Below are 24,017 nucleotides of genomic sequence, written 5' to 3' on the forward strand. Positions count from 1 at the left end.
CCGAGGAAGGGGTGGGGGAGGGGAACTGGACAAAGGTGGTCAGAAGGTACAAACTTCCAGTTATAAGATAAATAAGTGGGACTTCCCTGGTGGTCCAGTGGTTAAGAATCCACCTTCCAACGCAGGGGACGCGGGTACGATCCCTGGTCTGCTAACTGAGATCCCACAAGCCACGTGGTGTGGCCAAAAAAAAAATTATAGTCGAATCTACACTGTGGCAACTATATTTTCAAATACCATTTAAATACCCCAATAATAAAAATCCATCTCTACTTCAAAATACGCTAGAAAAATGAGGGCCAGAGGGTAGGGGACAACCTCACCTAACCTATCTCAGTAAAAGAAGTTGGAAAACAATAATGATTTTTATCATTTGCATCTCAAATATTTTTTATTCTTAGAGTGCCTTAATTCACAAAATCATCTGCTTCCATTCTATATTGCTATATAACAAATCACCACCAAATCTAACAGATTAAAACCACCACCATTTTATTTATTCATAATTTTGCAGTCTGGGCTGGGCTCAGCTGACTGGTTCCTCTGCTGGTCTCAGTGGCGGTCAGTCTGTAGCCGTATTCAATGAGCAAGTTGATTAGGGGCCAGACTCAACTGAGATACTAGGATTGTTGGGCATCTCTCTTCCCACGTAGTCTCAGAATCCCTCCCTCTCTGCATGGTCTCTCCAGCAAGATACAACCCAGCTTCCTGCATGGTAACAGTGCTCCAAGAAGGCAAAGGTAGAAGTTCCAGGCCTTCTTAAAACTTAAGCCATAAACTAGCATAATGTCATTTTTGCTGCATTCCACTGAATCACAGGGTTCACCAAGATACATGGGGAGCTGACTATACAACAGCATGAATGCCAGTAGGCGTACACTGGGGGTGACCAGTATGACAGACTACCTTCTCCCCACTTATTTACTGAGCAGGTTAACACCCTAACGTATGACCCCTAGCATGCTGTGATCTCTCTGGGGCTCAACTGTCTGTAAAATAAGGGGTTAGACTAAACGTTCTTGGAATTCTCATCCAGTTTTAAGATTCTATAACTCTCTTAAGTACATAAGCCTAACATTAGAAAACCTTGGCCGGGATTTCCGTGGTAGTCCAGTGGTTAAGAACCTGCCTTCCAACGCAGGGGATGCGGGCTCAATCCCTGGTCGGGGAACTAAGATCCCACATGCCACAGGGCAACTAAGCCCGTGCCCTCTAGAGCCCGCGCGCCACAACTACTGAGCCCGTATGCCACAACTACTGAGTTTGTGTGCTGCAACTACTGAACCCGCATGCTACAACTAGAAAGAAGCTTGCATGCCACAACGAACGATCCCGCATGCCGCAATGAAGATCCCGTGTGCCACAAGTAAGACCCGATACAGCCAAATAAATAAATATTTTTAAAAATTAAAAAAAAAAAAAAAAAAACTCGGGCCATGCTAACCAAATGCTTCAACCCTAGTAGAACAACTCATTGATGAGAGGTTTAAGGTAAAGAATATGGTTATTCTTTAATATGTTTCATATTGTCATTTCATATGCAACTGGGTGCTTACCCCAAACACATGTGCATGTCATTAGGATCCCAAAAATCAGGAAATCAAGGAAGTTTTTTTTGCTAGGCTCCACTAGAGGATGACATTAAGAACAAAACCACACAAACTTCACTATGACCATCAACTATGTTGCTTCTAATGTAAATGGGAAACACTGAGATACAAAGATTAAAAGTGATCCAGTATAGGGCTTCCCTGGTGGCGCCGTGGTTAGGAGCCCACCTGCCAATGCAGGGGACACGGGTTCAAGCCCTGGTCCGAGAGGACCCCACATGCTGCGGAGCAACTAAGCCCGTATGCCACAACTACTAAGCCTGCGCTCTAGAGCCCGTGAGCCACAACTATTGAGCCCGCATGCCACAACCACTGAAGCCTACACGCCTAGAGCCTATGTGCTCCGCAACAAGAGAAGCCACCGCAATGAGAAGCCCACGCACCACAACGAAGAGTAGCCCCCCGCTCGCCGCGAGTAGAGAAAGCCTGCGCGCAGCAATGAAGACCCAATGCAGCCAAAAATAAATAAATTTATTTTTTAAAAAGTGATCCAGTATAAAAAGACATAAGAAATCATTTTAAAACCACCTAATAATACATCTCATTTAGAGAGACCTACTAAGAAAACCATGGTCAGCAGAGGTGTAATATAAAAAGACCACTATGACAACATCCACAAGTTTGGGTAATAAAAAAAGAACTTTAATGATTTTGTAATAACATTACTACACATACAGCTTCTAGGAAACTCTCTTAGTTGTTTTTCGTGTGTTATTCATAATAAGAAACATTCTATAGAGACTTCTGCTGACTTAGCTTTTTTATCTTGTGCAGAAAAGCGATCTTCATGCCCTCACCCCCACCCTAAGTACTACATTATTCTACACCAGGGTGTTTCTAGCGTGACTTGGGCACCTCGTCACATGTCAGCCAATAACATTCTATGATGTCGGATTAAGACGTGAAGATAACTGAGAACAGCAGCAGTAACAGTAATGACAAATTCTCATCACACCGCCTCGTAATAGCATTTAGTTTGCGCCAGGCGTGGCCTAACTTCTACGCTATATAAATTCACGACAATCTCAACTAGATGCGCCAGTGTGACCACTCTGCACATGAGGCAACCAAGGCACAGAAAGTTAAGTCACCTCCCAAGGCCAAATGTACTTAGTACGTAGTAGAACTCAGATTTGAATTCAGGTAATCTTGGCTCCGGAATCAGCGATGTCCCTAGAACTTAAGTTTTCTCATTTGTAAAACAAGGTTATGGCTTTAAATTTATTGGCTTTTTAAAAGTTGCATAGATCTACATATGAAAGTACACGTACAGGGCTTCCCTGGTGGCGCAGTGGTTAAGAATCCGCCTGCCAATGCAGGGGACACGGGTTCGAGCCCTGGTCCGGGAAGATCCCATATGTCACGGAGCAACTAAGCCTATGCACCACAACTACTGAGCCCGCGCTCTAAAGCCAGCAAGCCACGACTACTGAGCCCGCGTGCCACAACTACTGAAGCCCTCGCGCCTAGAGCCCGCTCACCGCAACAAGAGAAGCCACTGCAATGAGAAGCCCATGCACCGCAACCAAGAGTGGCGCCCGCTCGCCACAACTAGAGAAAGCCCGCACACAGCAACAAAGACCCAACACAGCTAAAATTAAATTAATTAATTTTTAAAAAAAATAAAGCTATAAAAGACATGTCGGCTGAAAAAAAAAACTATACCTCAACTTAAAAGAAAAACTGTTAAAAAAAAAAAACAAACGACATGGTAGTCCACTGATGGGCATTTTGTTCTTGCCAGTTTTTCTCTACTAGTTTTCTACCTTTCTCTGCTGCCATGAGCATGTTTCTCATCTTTACGGGCTTTCTTGACCCTTTTTCCCCCATCTCCTAAGGGTAAGTAAGCATCCTAATCCTCTTACTATTTTCCACACATTCTCCATATTGTCAGTGATTTCAAGTAAATCACATTTATCCTAATCTAGCTCCTAAACTCTTCTCCCAAATCCCCAAATACTCCCAGACATTTCTATCTTGTAGACAGCTATGCCAGAAACTCAAAAATTTTCCTCTGCATTGACTGAAATCTCTCTTCCTTTCCATTCACACTACCAACAATCTACCCTCTGCCTTGATCACCTCACACCAGGACTATGCAACATCCTGTATCTCAGCCTCCATGTAACTCCTCTCTTCATATTATGACCAGGATGGTTTTCCTAAAACAGTCATCATCAAATCATCCAGTATGACAGTACCTACATTCAACTGTATAAAATGGACACAGAACACAAAACAATATAATAGCATTCCTGTCCTCAGGAAGACTGCAAATATCTTCTTATAAAACTTTAATTTAAAAAATAAAGTAATCTAGGCATACAGCAGAGGCTGAAGACTTGTAGTCCACTCGTGGTCCACAGATTAAACCTAGCCCACAAGGTGTAGTTCCAAATTGTGTTTTAGATGTTAATTAATAGAAAATACTTAAAAATCAAGAGATTTCACATTCAAATCCAAGTTTTGAGCCTCTGTTGAAAAACCAGAGTATCTAGAAACGTCTCACAGTCTCACTTGGCAGCCATCAGCCAGAATTATCTATCAGTTTCTCCTAAGCAAGGTACAAAGACTCCTAGGACTCTTTAGGCTGTTTTTACTCACCATTTTCTCCCCAACCCAAGGCCTTAAAAATGTCAGCTGTCATTCAGGAGTTTACAAGCTGCACGCAACTCATTTACATTACCTACTTGGTCGCTGTGAACAGTTTATAACCCGTGGACTCCCGTCAGCCTGGTGTTCAAGGGCCATCATAAGGCGGCCCCAACCCCTGCCTTAAACCTCTGTGCTGGTCATCCCCCCACCAAGAAAACATCTTTTCCACTTCCCTCAATAACTGTATTCACTCTGCTACCCCAAATACCTTCACACTTTCTTCTCATTTGATCTGGCTTAAATCCTGTCGACCCTTCAAGGTATAATTCATGTACTGCTTCCTCCAAATCTTTGGGGACCCTTCTTGGACACAGTGAACCTTCTTCCAGAGTTGAGTGTCCATCCCAGCATATATTTAACACTTTTATGCTCTCTGAATAACAGTGCCAAATGAAAGATCTAAAAAGTTACAGAAAAGTATTTCTCAGACTTAAACAGTTGCAGCATTTGTGCATCACACATACTTACTGTCATCACAAAATTAATAGCAGGAGCAAAGGCAAACAATCTTCCTGTCTTTTACAGGAGGCTTTTTCTAGAGAAAGTGCAAAAAGAGCTGTGTCATTCCTGGTTCTTTTGTGCTCTTAAGTCCTTCAATTCTGCAAAGAGACTGACACTTCCAACTACAAATTCAAGATTCATCTTTGTACTAGATTTTCACACTAACCACAAGCATACATTTATGGGGAGGGGAGGAGGGGAGGGGAGGGCAGGGGATTATCCCTATTTCACTCCATAACTTTTGAACTTATACGGCCAAGCAGTTCTGAAAATAGCCACTGTAGCACAAACATGATAAAGAAAGTGTTAAAGGAGGAAGGGATTAATCATCTTGTTGAAATTAAAAGATGCGCCAAAACAATTTAAAAAAAAAAAAAAAAGGACACGATCGAACCTGTGTCCCCTGCATTGGCAGGTGTATTCTTAACCACTGTGCCACCAGGGAAGTCCCTTATCAGTTAATTCTACGACAGATTTGTAGTCACTGCGGGGAGACAAGACACTGCTCTAACTCTCCCCTTCTCCCCCAACTTTCTGCAAAACTGCATGTTATTCCCCAGGCCACAGTCATATTTCCTCTGGGCAGATAGTGATTGTCCAACCTTGTATTCTTAAGGCACTTATGGTTATGACTGAGGGGCTTCCATGAAACTTCACTGATCTTCCAAAGGGGAAACAGTCAGTTTTTAGTTATGGAGAGCTTTAGATATTCTCTCTGCTCTCACCTGGTGGGGAGGTGTATGAAACCCCTGACAGGATTTGATATAGTTTTTAATCTATGAGACATCTGGACTGAACATACTTTTTATTTTTTGTTTTTGTTTTTTTATGGCCGCTCCCCACAGCATGTGGGATCTAAGTTCCCTGACCAGGGATCGAACCCACGCCCCCTGCATTTGAAGCGTGGAGTCTTAACCAATGGACCGCTAGGGAAGCCCCTGAACATAATTTTTGGCTGATACTGAATAAACTTTCCAATAAGTGTGTGTGTGTTAATTAATTTATTAAAAAAAGAATTAACTGATAATAGGAAAATGTACTAAACCACTATTTTCAAAATGAGAAAATAAACTGTTGTGATACAGTTAAATTTACATGGAAATCCATGTTTATCAAGTTTTAAGAACTATATTATACCAAATATAATTTTTATTTTACACTAAAAATATCATATTCTCAAAGACTAGAGAGTCCATGTAGAAGACCAACAACAGGACAAAAGCAAACTACAATGAGGCCACCTAACAGATAAAAGAGGCTGCCATTCCAGGACCAGCTTTTCAGGTAAATTAAAACATTTCAGTGCGCATTAAATGCTAGAGACCAGTAATTATTGAAAATTTCCCTGCATCTAATTTCTTGAAAAATAAGAAAAATATAATAAAAATTACAAATTTGCAACATCTCAAAAAGCACAAATAATAGTGATGTCTCAACTATAAACTGTTGTTTTATGAAACTGCATATATTATAATGCAATACACTTTTTTTGTTTGTTTCACTGATTTCAAGTTGACAGCTATGGAAATGAGAGGTTTGGGGGGGGCGGGGAAGAATGCTTACAAGTATAGAACAGCAATAGTCCCCTGCAGCAGAGCCATTTTTTGCTGGTCCCTTGTATGACATCACTGGTTGTACCTAATTTTTTCTACAGCAATACTCAAGGTGACTTCCTTTTCTTTTTTAAAAAAATAAGCTTAATTATTTATTTAGGCTGCACTGAATCTTCGTTGCTGTGCGTAGACTTTCTCTAGTTGTGGCGAGCGGGCTTCTCATTGCGGTGTCTTCTCTTGTTGCGGAGCACGGGCTCTAGGCGTGCAGGCTCAGTAGTTGTGACACGCGGGCTCAGTAGTTGTGACGCACGGGCTTAGCTGCTCCGCGGCATGTGGGATCTTCCCGGACCAGGGCTCGAACCCGTGTCCCCTGCATTGGCAGGCAGATTCTTAACCACTGCACCACCTCAGAAAGTCCCTCAAGGTGACTTTCTAATAACAGTAATTGACCTCTTAAAAGAAAGTGGTTCAGGGTATCAAGAGTTGATTCAGAGTCAAGGATAGCGCCCCAGAGACCCTATCCCCACCACCTGCCGCTTCTGTGCCACCCCCACACCACCCAGCCTGGACATCAACTTTGTTCACATGGTAAGAAATATGGCAGAATCTCCACTTGGCTTCCCAACTTAGTAATGTGGGTGTATACGCTAAGGAAGAAAAGATAAAATCCAAGTTTCAGGAAGGGTTTCCTTCACCTTAATAGAAAAATAACTCCAACCTCTGGTACATGCCTGCCCTGCAGCGGGAGCTTCTGCACCACTGGGAAGACCTGCACCTCTGATAAAGACTAAGTAACAGGCAGTCCTTACTGTGCAAGAGAACTTTTAGACATGTGCCAATTTCACTGTTCAGTTGATATTTCCCTATTTACATACCTACGTTTCAAACTCTGCCTCTAAGATTAAGACCTTCAGTGCAAAATTCTTGATTTTAGGTTGTAAATATAATTTTAAAGTAATAATAGTTAATGTAAAACCAGTAACCACATATGCTTTTCACATGTGCTAAAACACAAAAATTATCTAACACTATAAAACAAGAAAATGCTTAATTTTTATCTAATTACTAAAAATTCAAACATTTAAACTCAAAGAATGTGTAGTTACTAGTCAATAGTTACCTTTTTTTTTAATCCGAAAACAAATACACAACCTACTTTTAAAAAATAGTGTCATAAGGCATCTGCTCTAGGGTAAAGCAACCCACTTATTGACCGTCTAAATAACACTGACAATTTAAACACCTTTATCTCCACTGCATTCCACAAAGATATTAATTTTCATTTCTGAGTTATCTGCAATTCCACATAATTTTAACATTTACAAACCTAATTTACATTTGTTACACATCAGTTTCACTTTCAGGGTCTGCACTACCCAGCTAACTACAGGGTCTTTTCTGCATGTATCTTAATACAGTGCAGATACACACAATTGAAAACCCCTCTCTTTGCTTTCCATTTCAGATATTAGTTTCTATTTACATGTTTCTAAAACGACTGGAGATTCCATTTCCTTCAAAAGACACACCTAGTTTTAAAGAATTCACTAACAAGTTTGGAACGATCAAAGTTACCACTAGACTTAATTACCTATAAGGAATGCTGTACCAGTTTTCAAATCTAAAAAGCTCTCTTATGACTTAGAACTGTTCTAAACATTTTCCAAAGTGTTGAGGGTTTTTTTTTACTGTTATATTAATGTCATTCTATAGAGAGGTTTTAACTTCTCAAAGGGCTACCTTTTTCCCACTCATAATATGAGGTAAAAATTAAAATAATAAAGTGACAATACCCTAAACCAACCTTTCTTCTGGTGCACCCAGGAGTTGCACTGATACAAATGAGCTCATTGCAATCTCAGGGGAAGTGTGCACACTCACACACACTTGGATGTGTAGGGGTGAGAACAACATAGATAGGTCTACTCTTTGTAAGGTAAGAATTTAAAAGCAAATCGAACACGTTATAATCCCAAATTAATGTTCAGAAAGAAACCAAGAAATAGTGAAAATGGGAAGCAATCAAGTTAAAACCCTACTATGGCTTCGTATGTGTTTCTTTAAAGGATACTAAAAAAGTGGCAAAGAAGTTTAAAATTACTTGAAACTGCACCTTCCTTCTCGAAATTTCAGTTAACACAGGAATAAGAATGGCATTTTATACCAGACATTACAATGCAACTAGTATAATAAACCCCAACTCTATATCGCAAAGAAACTAATAATGTATACATCCTGTACTTGTTTCCCTCACGATTTGTCACAGTTAGGTAAGAGATGGCAATAAAATATGGAGGGCAAGTCGAAGGCCCTGAATCATGTTCACAGTAAAAGAATAGCAAAGCGAAAAAGAGCACGTCCAGTGCAGAGCTTCACGGGTTTCCCACAACCCTGTTCTCTGCCTTGCGTTAACACTTACTATTTTTACTATGTATCACCGAACCTAACAATGCTATTACTAAACGAATGCACCCCATCAAAAAAAGAAAAAACAACAACAAAAAACCAGACTATCCGTAAGTATGCTGCTTTCCTCGGCGTCCCGGTGCACCCTTCCACTAACCAGTTCCCTGAGACGACCATCGAATGAAATGAGTAAGCAATACACGCCTTCCTACAACTCCGAAAGACGGCCACAGACCTTCCACAGCAGCAGCCTGAAGAGCCACGAGCGCTCAGCGACTCACGGGCACTGAAACGGGCTTCTGGATCCACAGGCAAAGTTGTCCTATAACCATTTTGTAAAAAGACATTTCTAACCAGCGAATGGCCGGAGGCGCACAGCCCTAGTGCCTGCTCAAAAGCACACGAGAGCGACTCCTGCCCCCAGTAACAGCCGCGAGGGGCGACTCCGATGGAAATTCGGCCACATTTATATCCGTCTGGACCCGAACGAACATGCTCCTCGCTATCGGCCTGCGGTGGCAGCGACGTTTCCAAAACTTGCTGCACTCCGTCCCCTACGCGGAGCGACCGCACAGACTAGTGCTCTCGGCGCTGGGCAGTGCGGGGCCCGGCTGGGGGAGGGGAGGGGAGGGGAAGCGGTCGGAGGACTTCCTAATGTATCATTAAAGCACGAAAGCAGAGGTTTGGGAGCGAGAAAAGTTAAAGGAGCGACCGGCTGACAAAGAAAAGCAGCTCCGGCTGCGTCCGTTTCCTGCTCCCCCGCCCAACCGGGCCGGGGGACCACCTGGCCGCGGCATTTTGACAGCTCGGCGAGCGTCCCGGAGCCGAGCGCCTGGGAGCCGAGCGGGAGCCCGTCCGGCGACTACCCAGCTGTGCTCCGGGCTCGTCTGCTAAACGACCCGGCGAGGCCCAGGGGCATCGACGAGAAATTTCCCCAAAAAGAGAAGCCACGGAACACCCGGCGCCGGGGCCAAACTAAAAAGTAAAGTGTGGCGGCGGCGCGAGCCGTCGGACCCGGGCCGGCGGAGGGAAGTGCGGGCGGCCGCGGGAGGCCGGGCGCCGGCGCGGGGCGCGGAGCGGGCGCCCCGGGCCCGAGCCGCGCGGCCCGCGCGGGCCCCACCCCCACCCCGCGGGGGCGGCCGGGGGCGCGCGGGGGCGGCGGGGCCGGGCGCGCCGGTGACAGCTCCGGGCCGGCGCCGTGGCTGGCTCCCGGCCTGGCTCCCTCACACTCAACTTACTTCTTTCTGGCTCTCTGGAAAGGGGAAGCGCCATCTTTGCGAGGCCGGCCCCGAGGTCTTTTGTCTGCGGCTGCGGGGCTCGGGGCCGGGGCTCCGGGCTCCTCGTGGGGGGCTGGCGGCGGCTGCGGCTGCTCCGCGCTCTTGTCCTCCTCCGACGACATCCTAGTCACCAGGAAAGACACATGGATCCCAGTCCTCCTCCTGGGGGGCTCCTCCCGCCGCCGCCGCCGCCGCCGCGGCCGCCGCCGCCGCTGCTGCTCGGGTTCCTCCTCCCCGGCTCAGCCTCTCGCATTTCCCGCAGCCCCGGGAGCAGCAGCAGGTACCGGGAGAGGCGGCAACATGGAGCGAGCAGGACACGCACTCACACACATACGCGCGAGCGCGCGCACCTCGGCGCGCAGGGGCCGGGCGGGGGGCGGCGGGCGGGGCGCGGCGGGCAGGCGGGCGGGAGGGAGGGGCCGGACCGGGGCGGGGAGGTGCGGGCGGGGCGGGCGGGCGGCCCTCGGGCGGTGCGGGTGTGGGTGTGGGTGCGGGCGCGGGTGCCGGGCGAGTGCGGGGCGGGCGGCGCCGGGCGGGGCGGGGCTACTGAGGGGGCACGAAGGGCGCCGGCCCCGGGGGTCTCCGCCCGCGCCCCTCCCCCAGGCCGCCCGCGGCGGGGAGGAGAAAGAGGCCGCGGCGCGGGGAGCGGCGGGCCGGTGGCGGGCGGGCGGGGGTCGCGCCCCCCGCCGGCTGCCCCTCCCCCGCGCGGGCCGTGTCAGGCCGGGCGGCGGCGGCGGCGAAGTTTTGACAGCTGCTCCAGTTGTTGTGGGTTCCGGGCTTTGCGAGCGCCGGCCCCTCAGCGCCCGCGCCAGCCCTCCGGGCAGGGGAGGAGGAAGTTTTGCGGGTGTGCGTGTACCACACACAGACACACACACTCGACCGTGGCCGTCGCGCGAGGGCCGCGCCGGGTCTCCCAGAGCGCCCCCGCACCACAGACCTCTCAAACTCGCCGCCGTCTCGCCCACACACGGCCGCCGCGACGCCCCCGCCCCCTCCCCCACTCCGCCGGCCCCACCGCCCCCCGCTCGCCGCCGCTGCCACTCACGGGGCTCGCTCCGCGCATGCGCCGCCCGCGGACGCGCCGCCGCCGCTGACCTCACCGCCCCTCCCCCGCCCCCGCTCCCTCCTCTTCTGACGCGGCGGCCGGGCAGCGCCGCGACTCCAACTCCGGCTCTGGCTGGGGCTCCGGCTCCGGCTCCGGCTCGGGAGAGCGCCAAGCTGCGGATGAGCGAATCCGGGATCGGGGTCCGGGGAGTGCGCGGAGGGAGAGCGAGGACGAGACGGGCCGCGTCCGCGCTCCGCAGGCGCTCGGCCTCCGCGGACTGGCGGGCGGGTGTAGAGCTTGTCCCGCCCCGGCGCGCGGCGGGCCCGGGTTCCCCCCGCGCCCCGCGCCTCCACTCCCACCCCCATCCCCGGCGGGGCGCGGGGACCGGCCCGGAGGGGCTTTGCCGGGCGCACGTTCAGCGTTCGTTCGTTGTAATGCGCGTCGGTGGAGGAAAAGAAATGGAGTGCAACTTCGTTCTACTCCAGTTCCAGGGATACTTTCGTTATTACAGCGTTGTTTTAAAAATGATCCGGAAAGGGTTTATAAAGCTGTCAGACAAAAAGAACGACGGCATTTTGAGGGATAAAGTGCTGAGAGACATAATGAACCAGTAAAACACCGACAACTTGGTTTTAACGTTGGGTGTGTTGTGACGAAGAGACAAAAATGGAAGGACTTGTAATCCACCTCTTACACTACCTAAAAACGGTGAAGGAAAGCTGGGGCTGCTAGGGTCCGAGATCTGACATGTGCGCTTAGGAAGGAAGGAAGGAGAGTTACAGGTGGGGAGTTCTGGGCTCCTTATTCTAACAGGGACCAACACTTGGACAATGTACTCTTCTCTGATTTCCTTCCCATTCTCTAGGGGAGTGAAAAACATAGATTTGAATTGGGAAAAACTATTACGACCTATCAACCATTTGCAAAAGGACTGGGGTAAACTATCATCTTACAGGCTTAGACTCTAGGCCGGACACCCCGGGCACTTTCTGATTATGATTTCTTTCCATCTTCACAACAGTTCTAGTGTAAGGTAAGAATAAAACGCGGTTTTTCCTGCTGTGTTGTTTGCCTTCCCTTCCCAATAGCCAGAATATAAACTCTGAACCGTATATTTGTGTGTATTTCGGCAAACATGCACAGTTTCCAGAGCCTCTTCTGACTAAAGCATAGTTTCTTGAAAGGGCTGAAGTGAGGACCACAATAAGACAGTCGTTTGAATCCCTTAAAGGTTTAGTTCCTGCTGGCTTTTTCAAGCTTACTAAATTTAAAATTTGAGATTGGGGAGAAGCTAGCCTGGTAAATGAAAACTATAAATTAAAAGTGTCTATTATTATACATAAAAATAAAACATATGCATGACTAATTTATGAAGTCATACATTTATGAAGATACATTTATGAAGTGATATAAAGTTTATTACTCACTTTTTCATTTTCTGTACATTACACTAAATAAAGTATACTTTCAAAAAATGGATTATCGATCCAAATGTTTATCTGTGTTCAGTACTGAAATTAGAAGAGTCATTTCCAACTGTGTGTTTCATATGCACAAAATTCCACATCAGGACAATTTACTTCAGTATACTTGTCAGCACTTGGGAGAATTTAAGGACCAGAATGTGCAAATTGCAAGTCACTCCTGCTGGAGACAAGTTCTTAAAGGAAACAACTAGGGACTGGGAACAGAAAAGTGGGTAGAATAAATGGAAGGGTAGAAATAGAAGTTTGTGCAGTGTTACTTCTGGAAAGATAAAAGATGATGAAAGTAAACCCAGCCTTCAGTCTCCATTCCTTTGGCTACCGTGAGCAGACAAGTAGTTGGGAACTGTTTTAAAAGGACGGATAGGAGGCTCATCAGCGTGAAGTTATTGTGGGCAGAGCAAACAAAATATAACCCAGGCTGCAGAGGAAGTATTCAGGGAATACTTATTCAACTTAAATAAGGGTCTTTCAAAGGTTTTTCCATCTCTGTCATCCAAATTACACAGCTCTGAGACCACAATGGCAAAAATCCAGGAGGCAGATAGCTGAGGTAGGTTCCTCAAAATTATAAAACCAGAAAGACAACGAGCATCTGGAAGGACCAAGTGCAAAAAAAAAGAAAAAAAAAGAATGTCTACCTTCTAATAAGTACACGTTAAATAGGCACTTTAAAAATATGGTAGCATGCACCCAAGTGTTAACAGCAATCATCTCTAAAGGACTGGATTACAAGGGACTTTCACTTTCTATATTACATTTTTCTATGATACATCAATCTTTCAGAGCACATGTAGTATAATCATAAACATGTATTAAATGTTTAAAATGTGAGTGGGAGTAAGGGTTGTTATCTGCAAAAAAGAAAAAGCAACATCTCATGACACTGTAAGCAAAGGAGATTCTCAGAGTGTCTAGCATACAAATGACAGTGAATAAAAATTCATGGTACAGTAGACATTCTTACTAATTGAAGGCCTATAAAATGTCATTGATGTCTTTCTTGAGAGAGCAGTCTTTATCACTTTGTTTTAGTGAACGTGAAAGTATTTATAAGGCTTTCCCATAGATTCACTACTAAATGTTATCCCTCTCCTTATTTTCCCATAAAGTCTTAAATTCCTCAGGGTTTTGTAGGAACCAAACTTTTACAGTTGTGTGAAAAGACCGCTCAAAATGTAAATGCTAGATCTTATAAGATTTGTGTTCATATTTTTACTGTTAAAATTGCACTTTAAAAAGTTGCAGTCATAGGCTATCATTTTTTGTCCTTTATTTTTCAGTCAAAAAAAATGTTTTTAGGGTTTCCCTGGTGGCACAGTGGTGGAGAGTTGGCCTGCCGATGCAGGGGACACGGGTTCGTGTCCCGGTCTGGGAAGATCCCACATGCCGCGGAGCGGCTGGGCCCGTGAGCCATGGCCGCTGAGCCTGCGCGTCCGGAGCCTGTGCTCCGCAACGGGAGAGGCCACAACAGTGAGAGGCCCGCGTACCAAAAAAAAAAAAGAGTATGACGCATATGTAAACGTTCTACAGCACGTTTTATAGAGACATGAATCTTGCCCTCTAGGGGGTCTATACTTTAAACCTGGCACTACTGAACAAGATAAACACAAAAAAGGCAATCAAGCAACCGAAAAATAAACATGGAAAAACATACAGGGACTTCCCTTGTGGCGTAGTGGTTGGGGGTCCGCCTGCCAATGCAGGGGACACGGGTTCAATCCCTGGTCCGGAAAGATCCCACATGCCGCAGAGCAACTGGGCCTGTGCACCACAACTATTGAGCCTGCGCTCTAGAGCCCACAAGCCACAACTACTGAATCCACACGCCTAAAGCCCGTGCTCCGCAACAAGAGAAGCCACCGCAGTGAGAAGCTCACGCACCGCAACGAAGAGCAGACCCACTTGCTGCAACTAGAGAAAGCCCGTGCGCAGCAACAAAGACCCAGTGCAGCCAAAAAAAAAAAAATTAAGAAAAACATACAAATAGAAAGATTAAATATTTACATCTACTGTGTAGAAGACCACAGTTTTTTAAAAAATGCATCTGGGAGTTTGCGGGGAAGGGCAGGGGTGGGAGAAGGCAGCAGACAGCCCTAGAAAAATGGTACAGATGAACCGGTTTGCAGGGCAGAAATAGAGACACAGATGTAGAGAACAAACATATGGACACCAAGGGGGGGAAAGTGGCAGGGGGGGTGGTGTGGGATGAACTGGGAGATTGGGGTTGACATGTATACACTAATATGTATAAAATAGATACCTAATAAGAATCTGCCATATAAAATAAAATAAAATAAAATTTAAATAATAAAAAAATTTTTTTAATGCATCTGGGAGTTTAGGGGTAAGGGCAAGGGTGGGAGAAAGCAGCAGACAGCCCCCCTCTTCAGACACACACACACACACACACACTTCATTAGGTTCCTTCCTTCATTAATATATAAAGACTAATGTATTGGGTTCCTATAGCTGCTGCAAAAAGCTACTCCAGGGCTTCCCTGGTGGCGCAGTGGTTTAGAGTCCGCCTGCCGATGCAGGGGACGTGGGTTCGTGCCCCGGTCTGGGAAGATCCCACATGCCGCGGAGCGGCTGGGCCCGTGAGCCATGGCCACTGAGCCTGCGCGTCCGGAGCCTGTGCTCCGCAACGGGAGAGGCCACAACAGTGAGAGGCCCGCGTACCGCAAAAAAAAAAAAAAAAAAAGAAAAGAAAAAAGCTACTCCAAACAGGCAGCTTAAAACAATAGAAATGTATTCTCTCACAGTCCTGGTGGCTAATAGTCCAAAATCAAGGTGTCGGCAGGGCTGGCCCCTCGTGGTGGGCTCTGGGGGAGAATCTGTCCCAGGCCTTGCTCCACGTCAGGTGGTCGCCTGTGTTCCTGGGCATTCCTGCGCTTGCAGGTGCATCCCTCCAGCCTGGCCCCACCATTACATGGCCACCTTCCCTATGTGTCTATTCCTCACACATGATGTTCTCTCCGTGTGTGTGTGTGTGTGTGTGTGTGTGTGTGTGTGTGTGTTTCTTGTAAGGACACCAGCCATATTGGATTAATGGTCGGCCCTACTCCAGTATGACCTCATCTTAATTAGTCACATCCACAACAATCCTATTTCCAAATAAGGTCACACTCTAAGTTCCAGGAAGAGTATGAATATTGGGGGGCACTATTCAACCCAATACAACCACCAAACCATCTATATTGATGCCTACCCACCTTAGCAGATCAAAATTATGTTGTTAGAAATTTTTATATGTATTAACTGCATTCAAACTCTTGCTGGCACACGCACCCACATGCACAAATTATTTACATTTATTTTACATCTAATCAATTTATCCAAAGAATAAATAAAATCAATGTGAATTTAACAATGACAGTGTCCACATAGTAAAAAAGTAAAATTGAGATTTAGTAGCTCCTTGGTTAGTTTGATCTTTGTAGAGGTACCTCTACAAAATTTCAGTCCAAACTTTACCGTTGGGGAACTTCCCCAGCAGTCCAGTGATTAAGACTCCACACTTCCACTGCAGGGGGCACGGGTTTGATCCCTGGTTGGGGAACTAAGATAATGCATGCCTTGCACAGCACGACCAAGACAAAAACAAAAACAAAATTTACTGTTTGGGGTGTAATGAGCTGAGTGCCTTTAAGGGTGCAAGGCAATGACTGGATCCTCACCTTCCCCTGGGCTGTGTAGTCACACAGGTAAGGATTTCACAACAGGAAATCATCTACTTTTACAATGGAAATGGAACTTACAGTCCCATGCATCACCCTTCAGGTTGAATTCTAAATTGGCATGGCTCACTGGGTCCTGGGGAGTCCCTGCTACCCTCCAGCCAAAGTGTTCCTCTCCTGTCCACCACACCAGGAGCTCCAGCCTTCAGGCCTATTTTTGGTGCACTACAAACCTCACCAGGCTGTCCCAACCCCTCCCACCCCGCCAGCCCTTTTCACCTGGCCAATTCCCACTTCTTGTTTTTTTTTCCCCTTCAGCTCTCTTTAGACTTCACCTCACCCTGACCACCGTTCTTCCCATGATGAAGGTTATGTGTCCCCCTGGATGCTTCTACAACACCTGTGCTTTCCCCATCACAGCTCTCATGCCCTGTAATGAATTAACTGTCTGTATCCCAGCCTAAGCCCACTGGAGACGACACTAGCTGTCTGCCTTATTCACCTTCTATCCCTATTACTCAGCAGGGGCTCAACAGAGTTGTTGAATAAGTGAAATAAATGGGAAAATGTATGTTACTTTCAAGAAAAAGAGCTAAGATGATCCCTTACAGGAGTCTACTTGAAAAAAGAAACTGTAACTTTATAGACAAGGTATACGTGAATACTTTGCTACATTTTGTTGTTATAATTTACTTTTCTATAAGGGAACAGGCAAGTCCTCTTTGACCCCTACAACCAGCGTTTGTTATGACAGTCCTCTCAGTGTTACTGGTTTTCAGAAGCCTGGACGTGGAGGATAACGCCTTTTCTAATGGAGTCTCTAAAATCAAAAGAAATCAAAATAGTTGTCCACGGGGACTTCCCTGGTGGTCCAGTGGTTAGGACTCTGCACTTCCACTGCAGGTGGCACAGGTTCGATCCCTGGTCGGTGAACTAAGATCCTGCATGCCACAAGGCTCAGCCAAAAAAAAAAGTTGTCCACAGTCTTCAGACAACATAATACCTCCTTAGAAACATTTGTCAGCCAAGATAACATTAAGGGGAAAATTATTACAGACAAACATATACAATATGTATCATATAACTCACATATGTAAAACTGTGTAAATCCACAAGCTATGTATGCATATGTGTGTAAAGTAATAATATTCATCCAAATATAAACAATGACTGTCTCTGGGCTGGGATTCCAAATGACATTTACCTTCTTTGTATTTTTTCCTTTTAAGTTGTATAATGAATGAGTATCATTTTTACAAAAGCAATCGAGTTGCTTTGCAAAGAAAAAGTTTTTTCTCCAAATTTATTTTTTAATACATTTATTTATTTTATTTATTTATTTTTGGCTGCGTTGGGTCTTCGTTGCTGCGCACGGGCTTTCTCTAGTTGTGGCGAGTGGGAGCTACTCTTCGTTGTGGTGTGCGGGCTTCTCATTGCGGTGGCTTCTTTTGTTGCAGAGCATGTGCTCTAGGCGCATGGGCTTCAGTAGTTGTGCCTTGTGGGCTCTAGAGCGCAGGCTCAGTAGTTGTGGCGCACGGGCTTAGTTGCTCCGCGGCATGTGGGATCTTCCCGGACCAGGGCTCGAACCCATGTCCCCTGCATTGGCAGGTGGATTCTTAACACTGCACCACCAGGGAAGCCCAAGTTTATGTCCTTTTTAGCCTTAATTGTATTTAACTTTCACTGTGACACTCTTTTCCTTCTCTTTCTCACTATCTTCTTGTCTGTGGAAATATTAAAACAATGATGGAACTCATGCCCCCTGAAGTGGGAGTGTGGAGTCTTAACCACTGGACCACCAGGGAAGTCCTCCCCTAATCTTTTTTTTTTTTTTTTTTTTTTTTTTTGCGGTACGTGGGTCTCTCACTGTTGTGGCCTCTCCCGTTGCGGAGCACAGGCTCCAGACGTGCAGGCTCAGCGGCCATGGCTCACGGGCCCAGCCACTCTGAGGCATGTGCGATCTTCCCGGACCGGAGCACGAACCCGTATCCCCTGTCTCGGCAGGCGGACTCTCCACCACTGCGCCACCAGGGAAGCCCTCCCCTAATCTTAATAGATATTTTCATCACTTCCTGCTGCTGCTCTGCCCAACACCTAAGGAAGTTGTACTCACTTGGTACCAATCTCTTTCCCTCACTGGTCTCACGTTCCTGCCATCTTTGTGACCACTGAAACAGAGTAGATGTACACTGAACAGAGTAGATGCTCATAAATATTTGTTAAACTAAAAAAGAAGCAATCATTACTCCAGTAGGTGCCATATGAGGACAGGAGGGAGCAAGAGAAGGAAGGAAGGAGGGAGGATGGAAGGAGGGAGCTCAAATTCTAAGGGCTGAGGGTAAGGGTGGGAGGGCCCCAGCCCCAGCCCCACTCACTCTGGTTCGCTGCCTTCCCGGTCACTTTCACTACTCTGCGTCCATGTCTATTACTCTGCGGGCGGTCAGCCTCTTTCCCTCCCTTGTCTTGACCTGCCTTTGCCAGCTCAGTGTCATCACCGTCATTGGGAAGAGTTGTCCCACACTGTGCAGCCTCACACATCTGCAACCGGAAAGACAAACAGACCAGCAGACACCTTAAGGAACCTGATGAGCGACACAAGCGGATAAGGTGGCCAAAGAGGCCGAGGCGTACAGGTAACCAAACGTGGCTAGGGCTACAGAGCGCTGCATGAGAAGGTAAACAAAACAATTTCCCTCTCAAAACACAAAAAAGACCCAGACCAACCAATCGAACAACGGGAGCCACAGCTTCACCAGGAATCTGAAGTGGGTGGGTTTTCACCTGGTTTCCTCTTCCCTGTCTTTTAAGTTTAAATGTAACTCTGGGGCCCCGGGTACGCGTGTCCCCCCTCTGGGGGACAACCGGGCCTGCCTTCCGCCTGCCCCAGGGCCTCCCAACTCAGGGTCCATCCTTCTGTAACCTCATTCCCTGCCCTGGTTCCATGTGCCACTTGTGACTTAATCAAGATCAGATCTGTTTCAGCTACCAAGCCCCAGAGGCCCCAAGGGCCCCGTTCCTTTTCAGATCAGTCTGGGGGTGGTTTTAGGGCTCAGCTCTCAGCAGACCATCCTTGCGCCCGGGCCCAGAGCGCCGGCTTCTCCAGGCACCAGTTGATGGGTATTTGGCTGCTTTTCCCACTGACCCCTCGAGGGACTTCAGAGATCTCCTCCCGGGGCGCCTCGCTGCTGTTCTAGCGCCTGTCTGCGGCCGGGTGGGCCCCCGCGGGCGATGGACGGCAGAGCCCCTTCGGCGCCTGAGCTGCCCGAACGGCTGGCGACGCCGGCGGCCAAGAAGCACCTGCTGAGCAGCTTGGCCGCGGCGCACACCTTGGCCAGAGTCCTGCGGCCCTGCTACGGCCCCCAGGGGCGGCAGAGCTCCTGGTGACCGCCAAAGGAGAAACCGTGGTCACGGGGTACGCCACGGCCATCCTCCGGGTGCTGGAGCTGGAGCACCCCGCCGCCCGGCTGCTGCGGTTGGCGGCGCAGAGCCAGGCGGAGCAGAGCGGCGACGGCGCGGCCTTCATGGTGCCCCTGGCCCAGGCCCTGCTGGCGCAGGCCGAGCGCCTGCTGCGGGCCGCCGTGCCGCGCGCCCAGCTCCGGGAGGCCTAGGCCGCGGCGGCCGCCGAGACGCTGGCCCTGCTGCCGTCCCTGGCCATCCGGATGCTGGGGCCTCTGGAGGACCCGTTCGGGGCCCTGCACTCGGTGACGAACACGCACAGGCTGCGGCAGACGGACTCCTTGACCAAGATGGTGGCGCATGCGTGCTGGGCCACCCGGGAGCCGGACGGCGGCTCCCGGCCGGAGCGCGTGCGCGTGTGCGCGCTGCCCGGGGCGCGGCTGGAGGACTCGTGCCTGCTCCCCGGCCTGGCCCGGCAAGCCCTGCGGCCAGGTGGCCATGGTGATGAGCGGCGCCAGGGCGGCTCTGATGGCCTGCGCCTTCGGGCCCGCCGGGCCCAATGCCCCGGCCACGGCTCGTCCCTCTAGTCCTGATGACCTGACCGAGTTCAGGAAGGGCGGCGAGAGGCCGATAGAAAAGCAGGGGGGGCCTCCCTGGTGGCGCAGTGGTTGAGAGTCCGCCTGCCGATGCAGGGGATACGGGTTCCTGCCCCGGTCTGGGAGGATCCCATATGCCGCGGAGCGGCTGGGCCCGTGAGCCATGGCCGCTGGGCCTGCGCATCCGGAGCCTGTGCTCCGCAACGGGAGAGGCCACAACAGTGAGAGGCCCGCATACAGCAAAAAGAAAAAAAAAAAAAAAAAAAGAAAAGCAGGGGGCCCAGCCTGCAGCCGCGGCTGTTAACGTGGTGGTGGCTTGGGGGGAAATTGACGAGGAGACGCTAACGCATGCTGACAGGTGCGGCCTCATGGTGATTCAGGTGAAGTCCCGGCGGGAGATGGTGTACCTGAGCGAGGTGCTTGGCACACCTCTGATGCCTTATCTGCTTCCTCCGCTGGAGCCAGGGAAGTGTCAGCGGGTGTACGGGCAGGAGCTGGGAGAAGGTTTGGCTGTGGTATTTGAGTGGGAAACTCCAGGCACCCCTGCCCTCACCTTGGTGCTCAGGGAGGCCACTGCTGAGGGGCTACAGGGCGCAGAGCAGGCTGCCTACCAGGGCATTGATGCCTGTTTCCAGTTATGCCAGGATCCCAGACTGCTTCCAGGAGCTGGGGCCACAGAGGTGGCTCTGGCGAAAATGCTCTCAGAGAAAGGAACCAAACTGGAAGGGCCCAGTGGTCCCACCTTCCTGGCATTTGCCCAGGCCCTGCAGTCTCCTCCTGAAACCCTGGCAGAGAAGGCAGGCGTAGCCATCTCAGACGTGATGGCAGAAATGAACGGAGCTCACCAGGCTGGGAACTTCCTGATAGAAGTGTAGGTCGAAGGGATAATAAATGCGGCCCAGGAAGAGGTGTGGGACACCCTAATAGCAAAGCCCAAGGACTTCGAGCCGTGGCTGACGTGGTACTACAGCTCCTGACCAGCGATGACATTGTAGTAGCCAAGAAAAGTCCCACGCCTCACCAGGACCTGAAACCTGAACATAAGAAGGCAAAGGGTCGCCCATACCCCGTGAAAAAAAGGAGTCCTTCGAACAAATAAGTGGCAACATCCTCAACAAAATGGGGTTGCCAAGGAGGGCATCGCCACCCCAAAAATGAATGTTGCCTTGTATTGCCTCCACGTTTGCTGCTATTTGAGTCCATTTCTTTAGATAAAAACAACATAACCGTTAAAGTCCTTTCCATTGATTTACTTCCTTTCAGATTCTTGGCTTTTTTTCATTTCCTGTTTCTCTCCATCAGATTCTGTTCTTTCCTCCAGGATTCAATTCTATTAAAGATTTTTAAATTGAGCACCTGAATTTTGGGGATGCAGAAAAGGGCAGGTATCTCTTCCCAACTGTTTTGAGTATTCCTGCATGAATTCTAAATGTCTAGGATTTCTGTCTAAATGTCACTTTAGCAATCTGAGAACCTCAGTTTCAGCTTAAAGGAGTGGCCGCTCATTCCTGCTGTGATTATTTGGAAAAAGAAGGGAATGTTATTTTCAGGCAAAAAATCAATATAAAGGAGGAAAATGAGCTGGCAGGCAGAAATATATTTTTTAAAAAGCATCCTTGGCATATATAACAAAAGATAAGAACACACACCTTAGAACCGCACTACAGTTCCAGGGTAGGTGAGGAGTGCTGGGGAGCACCTGGCACCAGGTTATCCTGGCCAGGCTGTGCTTATGCCCAGATACTCCTGGGCAGTAAAGAGCAGTTGAGCAGAGCTGGGAACATGTTACCCAAAACCTTTCCCACTTAACCAAGTTACTCTGCCTCTGGGAAAAGAGCTGAACGTAGGGACAGAACTGAGGTGATGGGAAGCTGCAGTCTCTTAGAATCAAAGCAAAGAAGCTTAAGCATTTGCAGAGAGAACCAGACTCAAGAAACAATTGTCTTACAGCAGGCATAGTAGCTGCAACAACGCAAAACAAATTTGCAAAGATTCTCTGAAACCCAGAAGTGAAATCCTGAGAAGCTGTTAGTGAACAAAGGATGGCAGATGAAAATGTGTAGAACTATACTCGTTATTACTAACTTATAGTAATAAGTGATATCTGTACAACATCCTTGACGTGTCTTTCCTTGTTGTGTCTTCATCGTTATATCTTAGCGAATATAACTAAGTGCTGTCAGATTTCTCCCCTGCCCTCAGGTTCCGTATTGTTCTCATAGAGTCTCAAATTCCATAGTGATGATGATAGAGAGAGGTAACTTTTTTTATTATTATTATTATTTTTTGCGGTACACGGGCCTCTCGCTGCTGTGACCTCTCCCGCTGCGGAGCACAGGCTCCGGACACGCAGGCCCAGCGGGTATGGCTCACGGGCCCAGCCGCTCCGCGGCATGTGGGATCTTTCTGGACTGGGGCACGAACCCATGTCCCCTGCATCGGCAGGCAGACTCTCAACCACTGCGCCACCAGGGAAGCCCCCGAGAGAGGTAACTTTTTAAAGCAGTTCAAAAGCACTTTGTCTTCATTTTATTTAATCATCAAAACAAACTTATGAGAAAGAAGCTTGTTATCTCTCAGTTGCAGGAGACACAATCGAGCTTCAGAGAAATTAAGTAATTGGCCAAATGTACACAGTAAATAGAAGAGGAAAACCCATTCTCCTATTCATTACTTTATTGCCCCAAATTCCTCCGTTGTGATGTTTTCAGAGATATAACCCCTATGATTATGAAGAAAGTATGTCTCAAAATGTAAATTGAAAATTTACAATTAGTGTTTTGTTTTGTTTGTTTGTTTTGGCCGCACCACGCAGCATGCAGAATCTTAGCTCCCTGACCAGGGATTAAACCCGTGCCCCCTGAATTGGGAGCATGGAGTCTTAACCACTGGACTGCCAGGGAAGTCCCTACAATTAGTGTTTTTTATATCAGACAAAAAGGCATGTTTACTTTGCAAGATAAAATAAGTAAATGAAGACAGCTCTTGCTCACAGAGAACATTTTAGTTATAGATCCAAGACATACAAAGGCCAAACATGTAACTTAGTATCTTTTAAGTGCCCTAAATTTGATATACGAGTGATTTTTTTGATAACAGGAGAAATCATACTGTAACATTACCATCTCCTTTTCCCCTAGACAGACAGATACACACACACACATATATATATGTGTATATACACACAAGTTAGAATTAGCAAGGACAGCCTTACAAGTGATGAAGAAATATATGGCAGATACAAACGTAACTGGCTTATGCTAAGGGCTTGAAAGGTAAAAACATCTAACCCCAGGTTGAAACCTAAAGACCCAGAGAATTCAGGCATCTCATGGGAAAGCTGGCAAGGTCCTAGAGCTTGTGCTAAGGAGGCCCCTGAATCACCCTGGTTCCCATCTGTCCATGACTAGCTGGCCAGCTCTTCAGTTCTGTAAACTGCGAAGTATCCTTCAGATAAATCTGCTTGATCAAGCCAGAGCTGGCTTCCCCTTCTTGTTATCTAAAGAGCTTTAGGACTTCCCCAGTGGTACATTGGTTAAGACTCCGTGCTTCCAGTGCAGGGTCAGGGAAGTTCCGCCATGCCGTGCACTGTGGCCAAAAAATAGAAAATAATGAGCATTAGCTGCTCCAGAAGAGAAGAAAACGTCATACAATGGTTGAGCTGACTACCATGGGCAGCTAGCAGACACAGCTTGGGGAAGAGGACCAGAAGGGAGAGCTCAGTACGAACTCAAAGTGTTTGGCTGTTGAGGTTCTTTTTAGCATCAGTTGAAGGTCATCTCCAACCCTAAAGCCTGCCTTCTAAACTCCTGCT

General features: G+C 47.9%; 2 protein-coding genes across 16 annotated transcripts in view; one reads left to right on the plus strand and one right to left on the minus strand.

Annotated features, from left to right (window-relative positions):
- KMT2C (lysine methyltransferase 2C) overlaps positions 1-10,359 on the minus strand; it is a 292,172-nt gene extending 281,813 nt beyond the window's left edge. For all 15 annotated transcript variants that reach the window (XR_014294958.1, XM_082632089.1, XM_082632088.1 and 12 more), the window contains exon 1: positions 9,964-10,359. Coding sequence is in view for 14 of the 15 variants with exons in the window: in XM_082632089.1 (XP_082488215.1) it covers positions 9,964-10,124 (161 nt within the window). In the remaining variant the exon portion in view is untranslated. The remainder of the gene's footprint in view (positions 1-9,963) is intronic.
- Positions 10,360-19,439: 9,080 nt separating this feature from the next.
- On the plus strand, positions 19,440-21,302 carry CCT8L2 (chaperonin containing TCP1 subunit 8 like 2; the record flags this gene model as incomplete). Its single annotated transcript, XM_082632273.1, is given in 7 exon segments — positions 19,440-19,581; positions 19,584-19,816; positions 19,820-20,076; positions 20,078-20,271; positions 20,495-21,075; positions 21,079-21,127; positions 21,130-21,302. Coding segments are annotated over 7 exon segments (1,629 nt in total).
- Positions 21,303-24,017: the final 2,715 nt, after the last annotated feature.

This window comes from Mesoplodon mirus (assembly GCF_964341445.2).
Source record: "Mesoplodon mirus genome assembly, chromosome: 9".
Lineage (NCBI taxonomy): Eukaryota > Metazoa > Chordata > Mammalia > Artiodactyla > Ziphiidae > Mesoplodon > Mesoplodon mirus.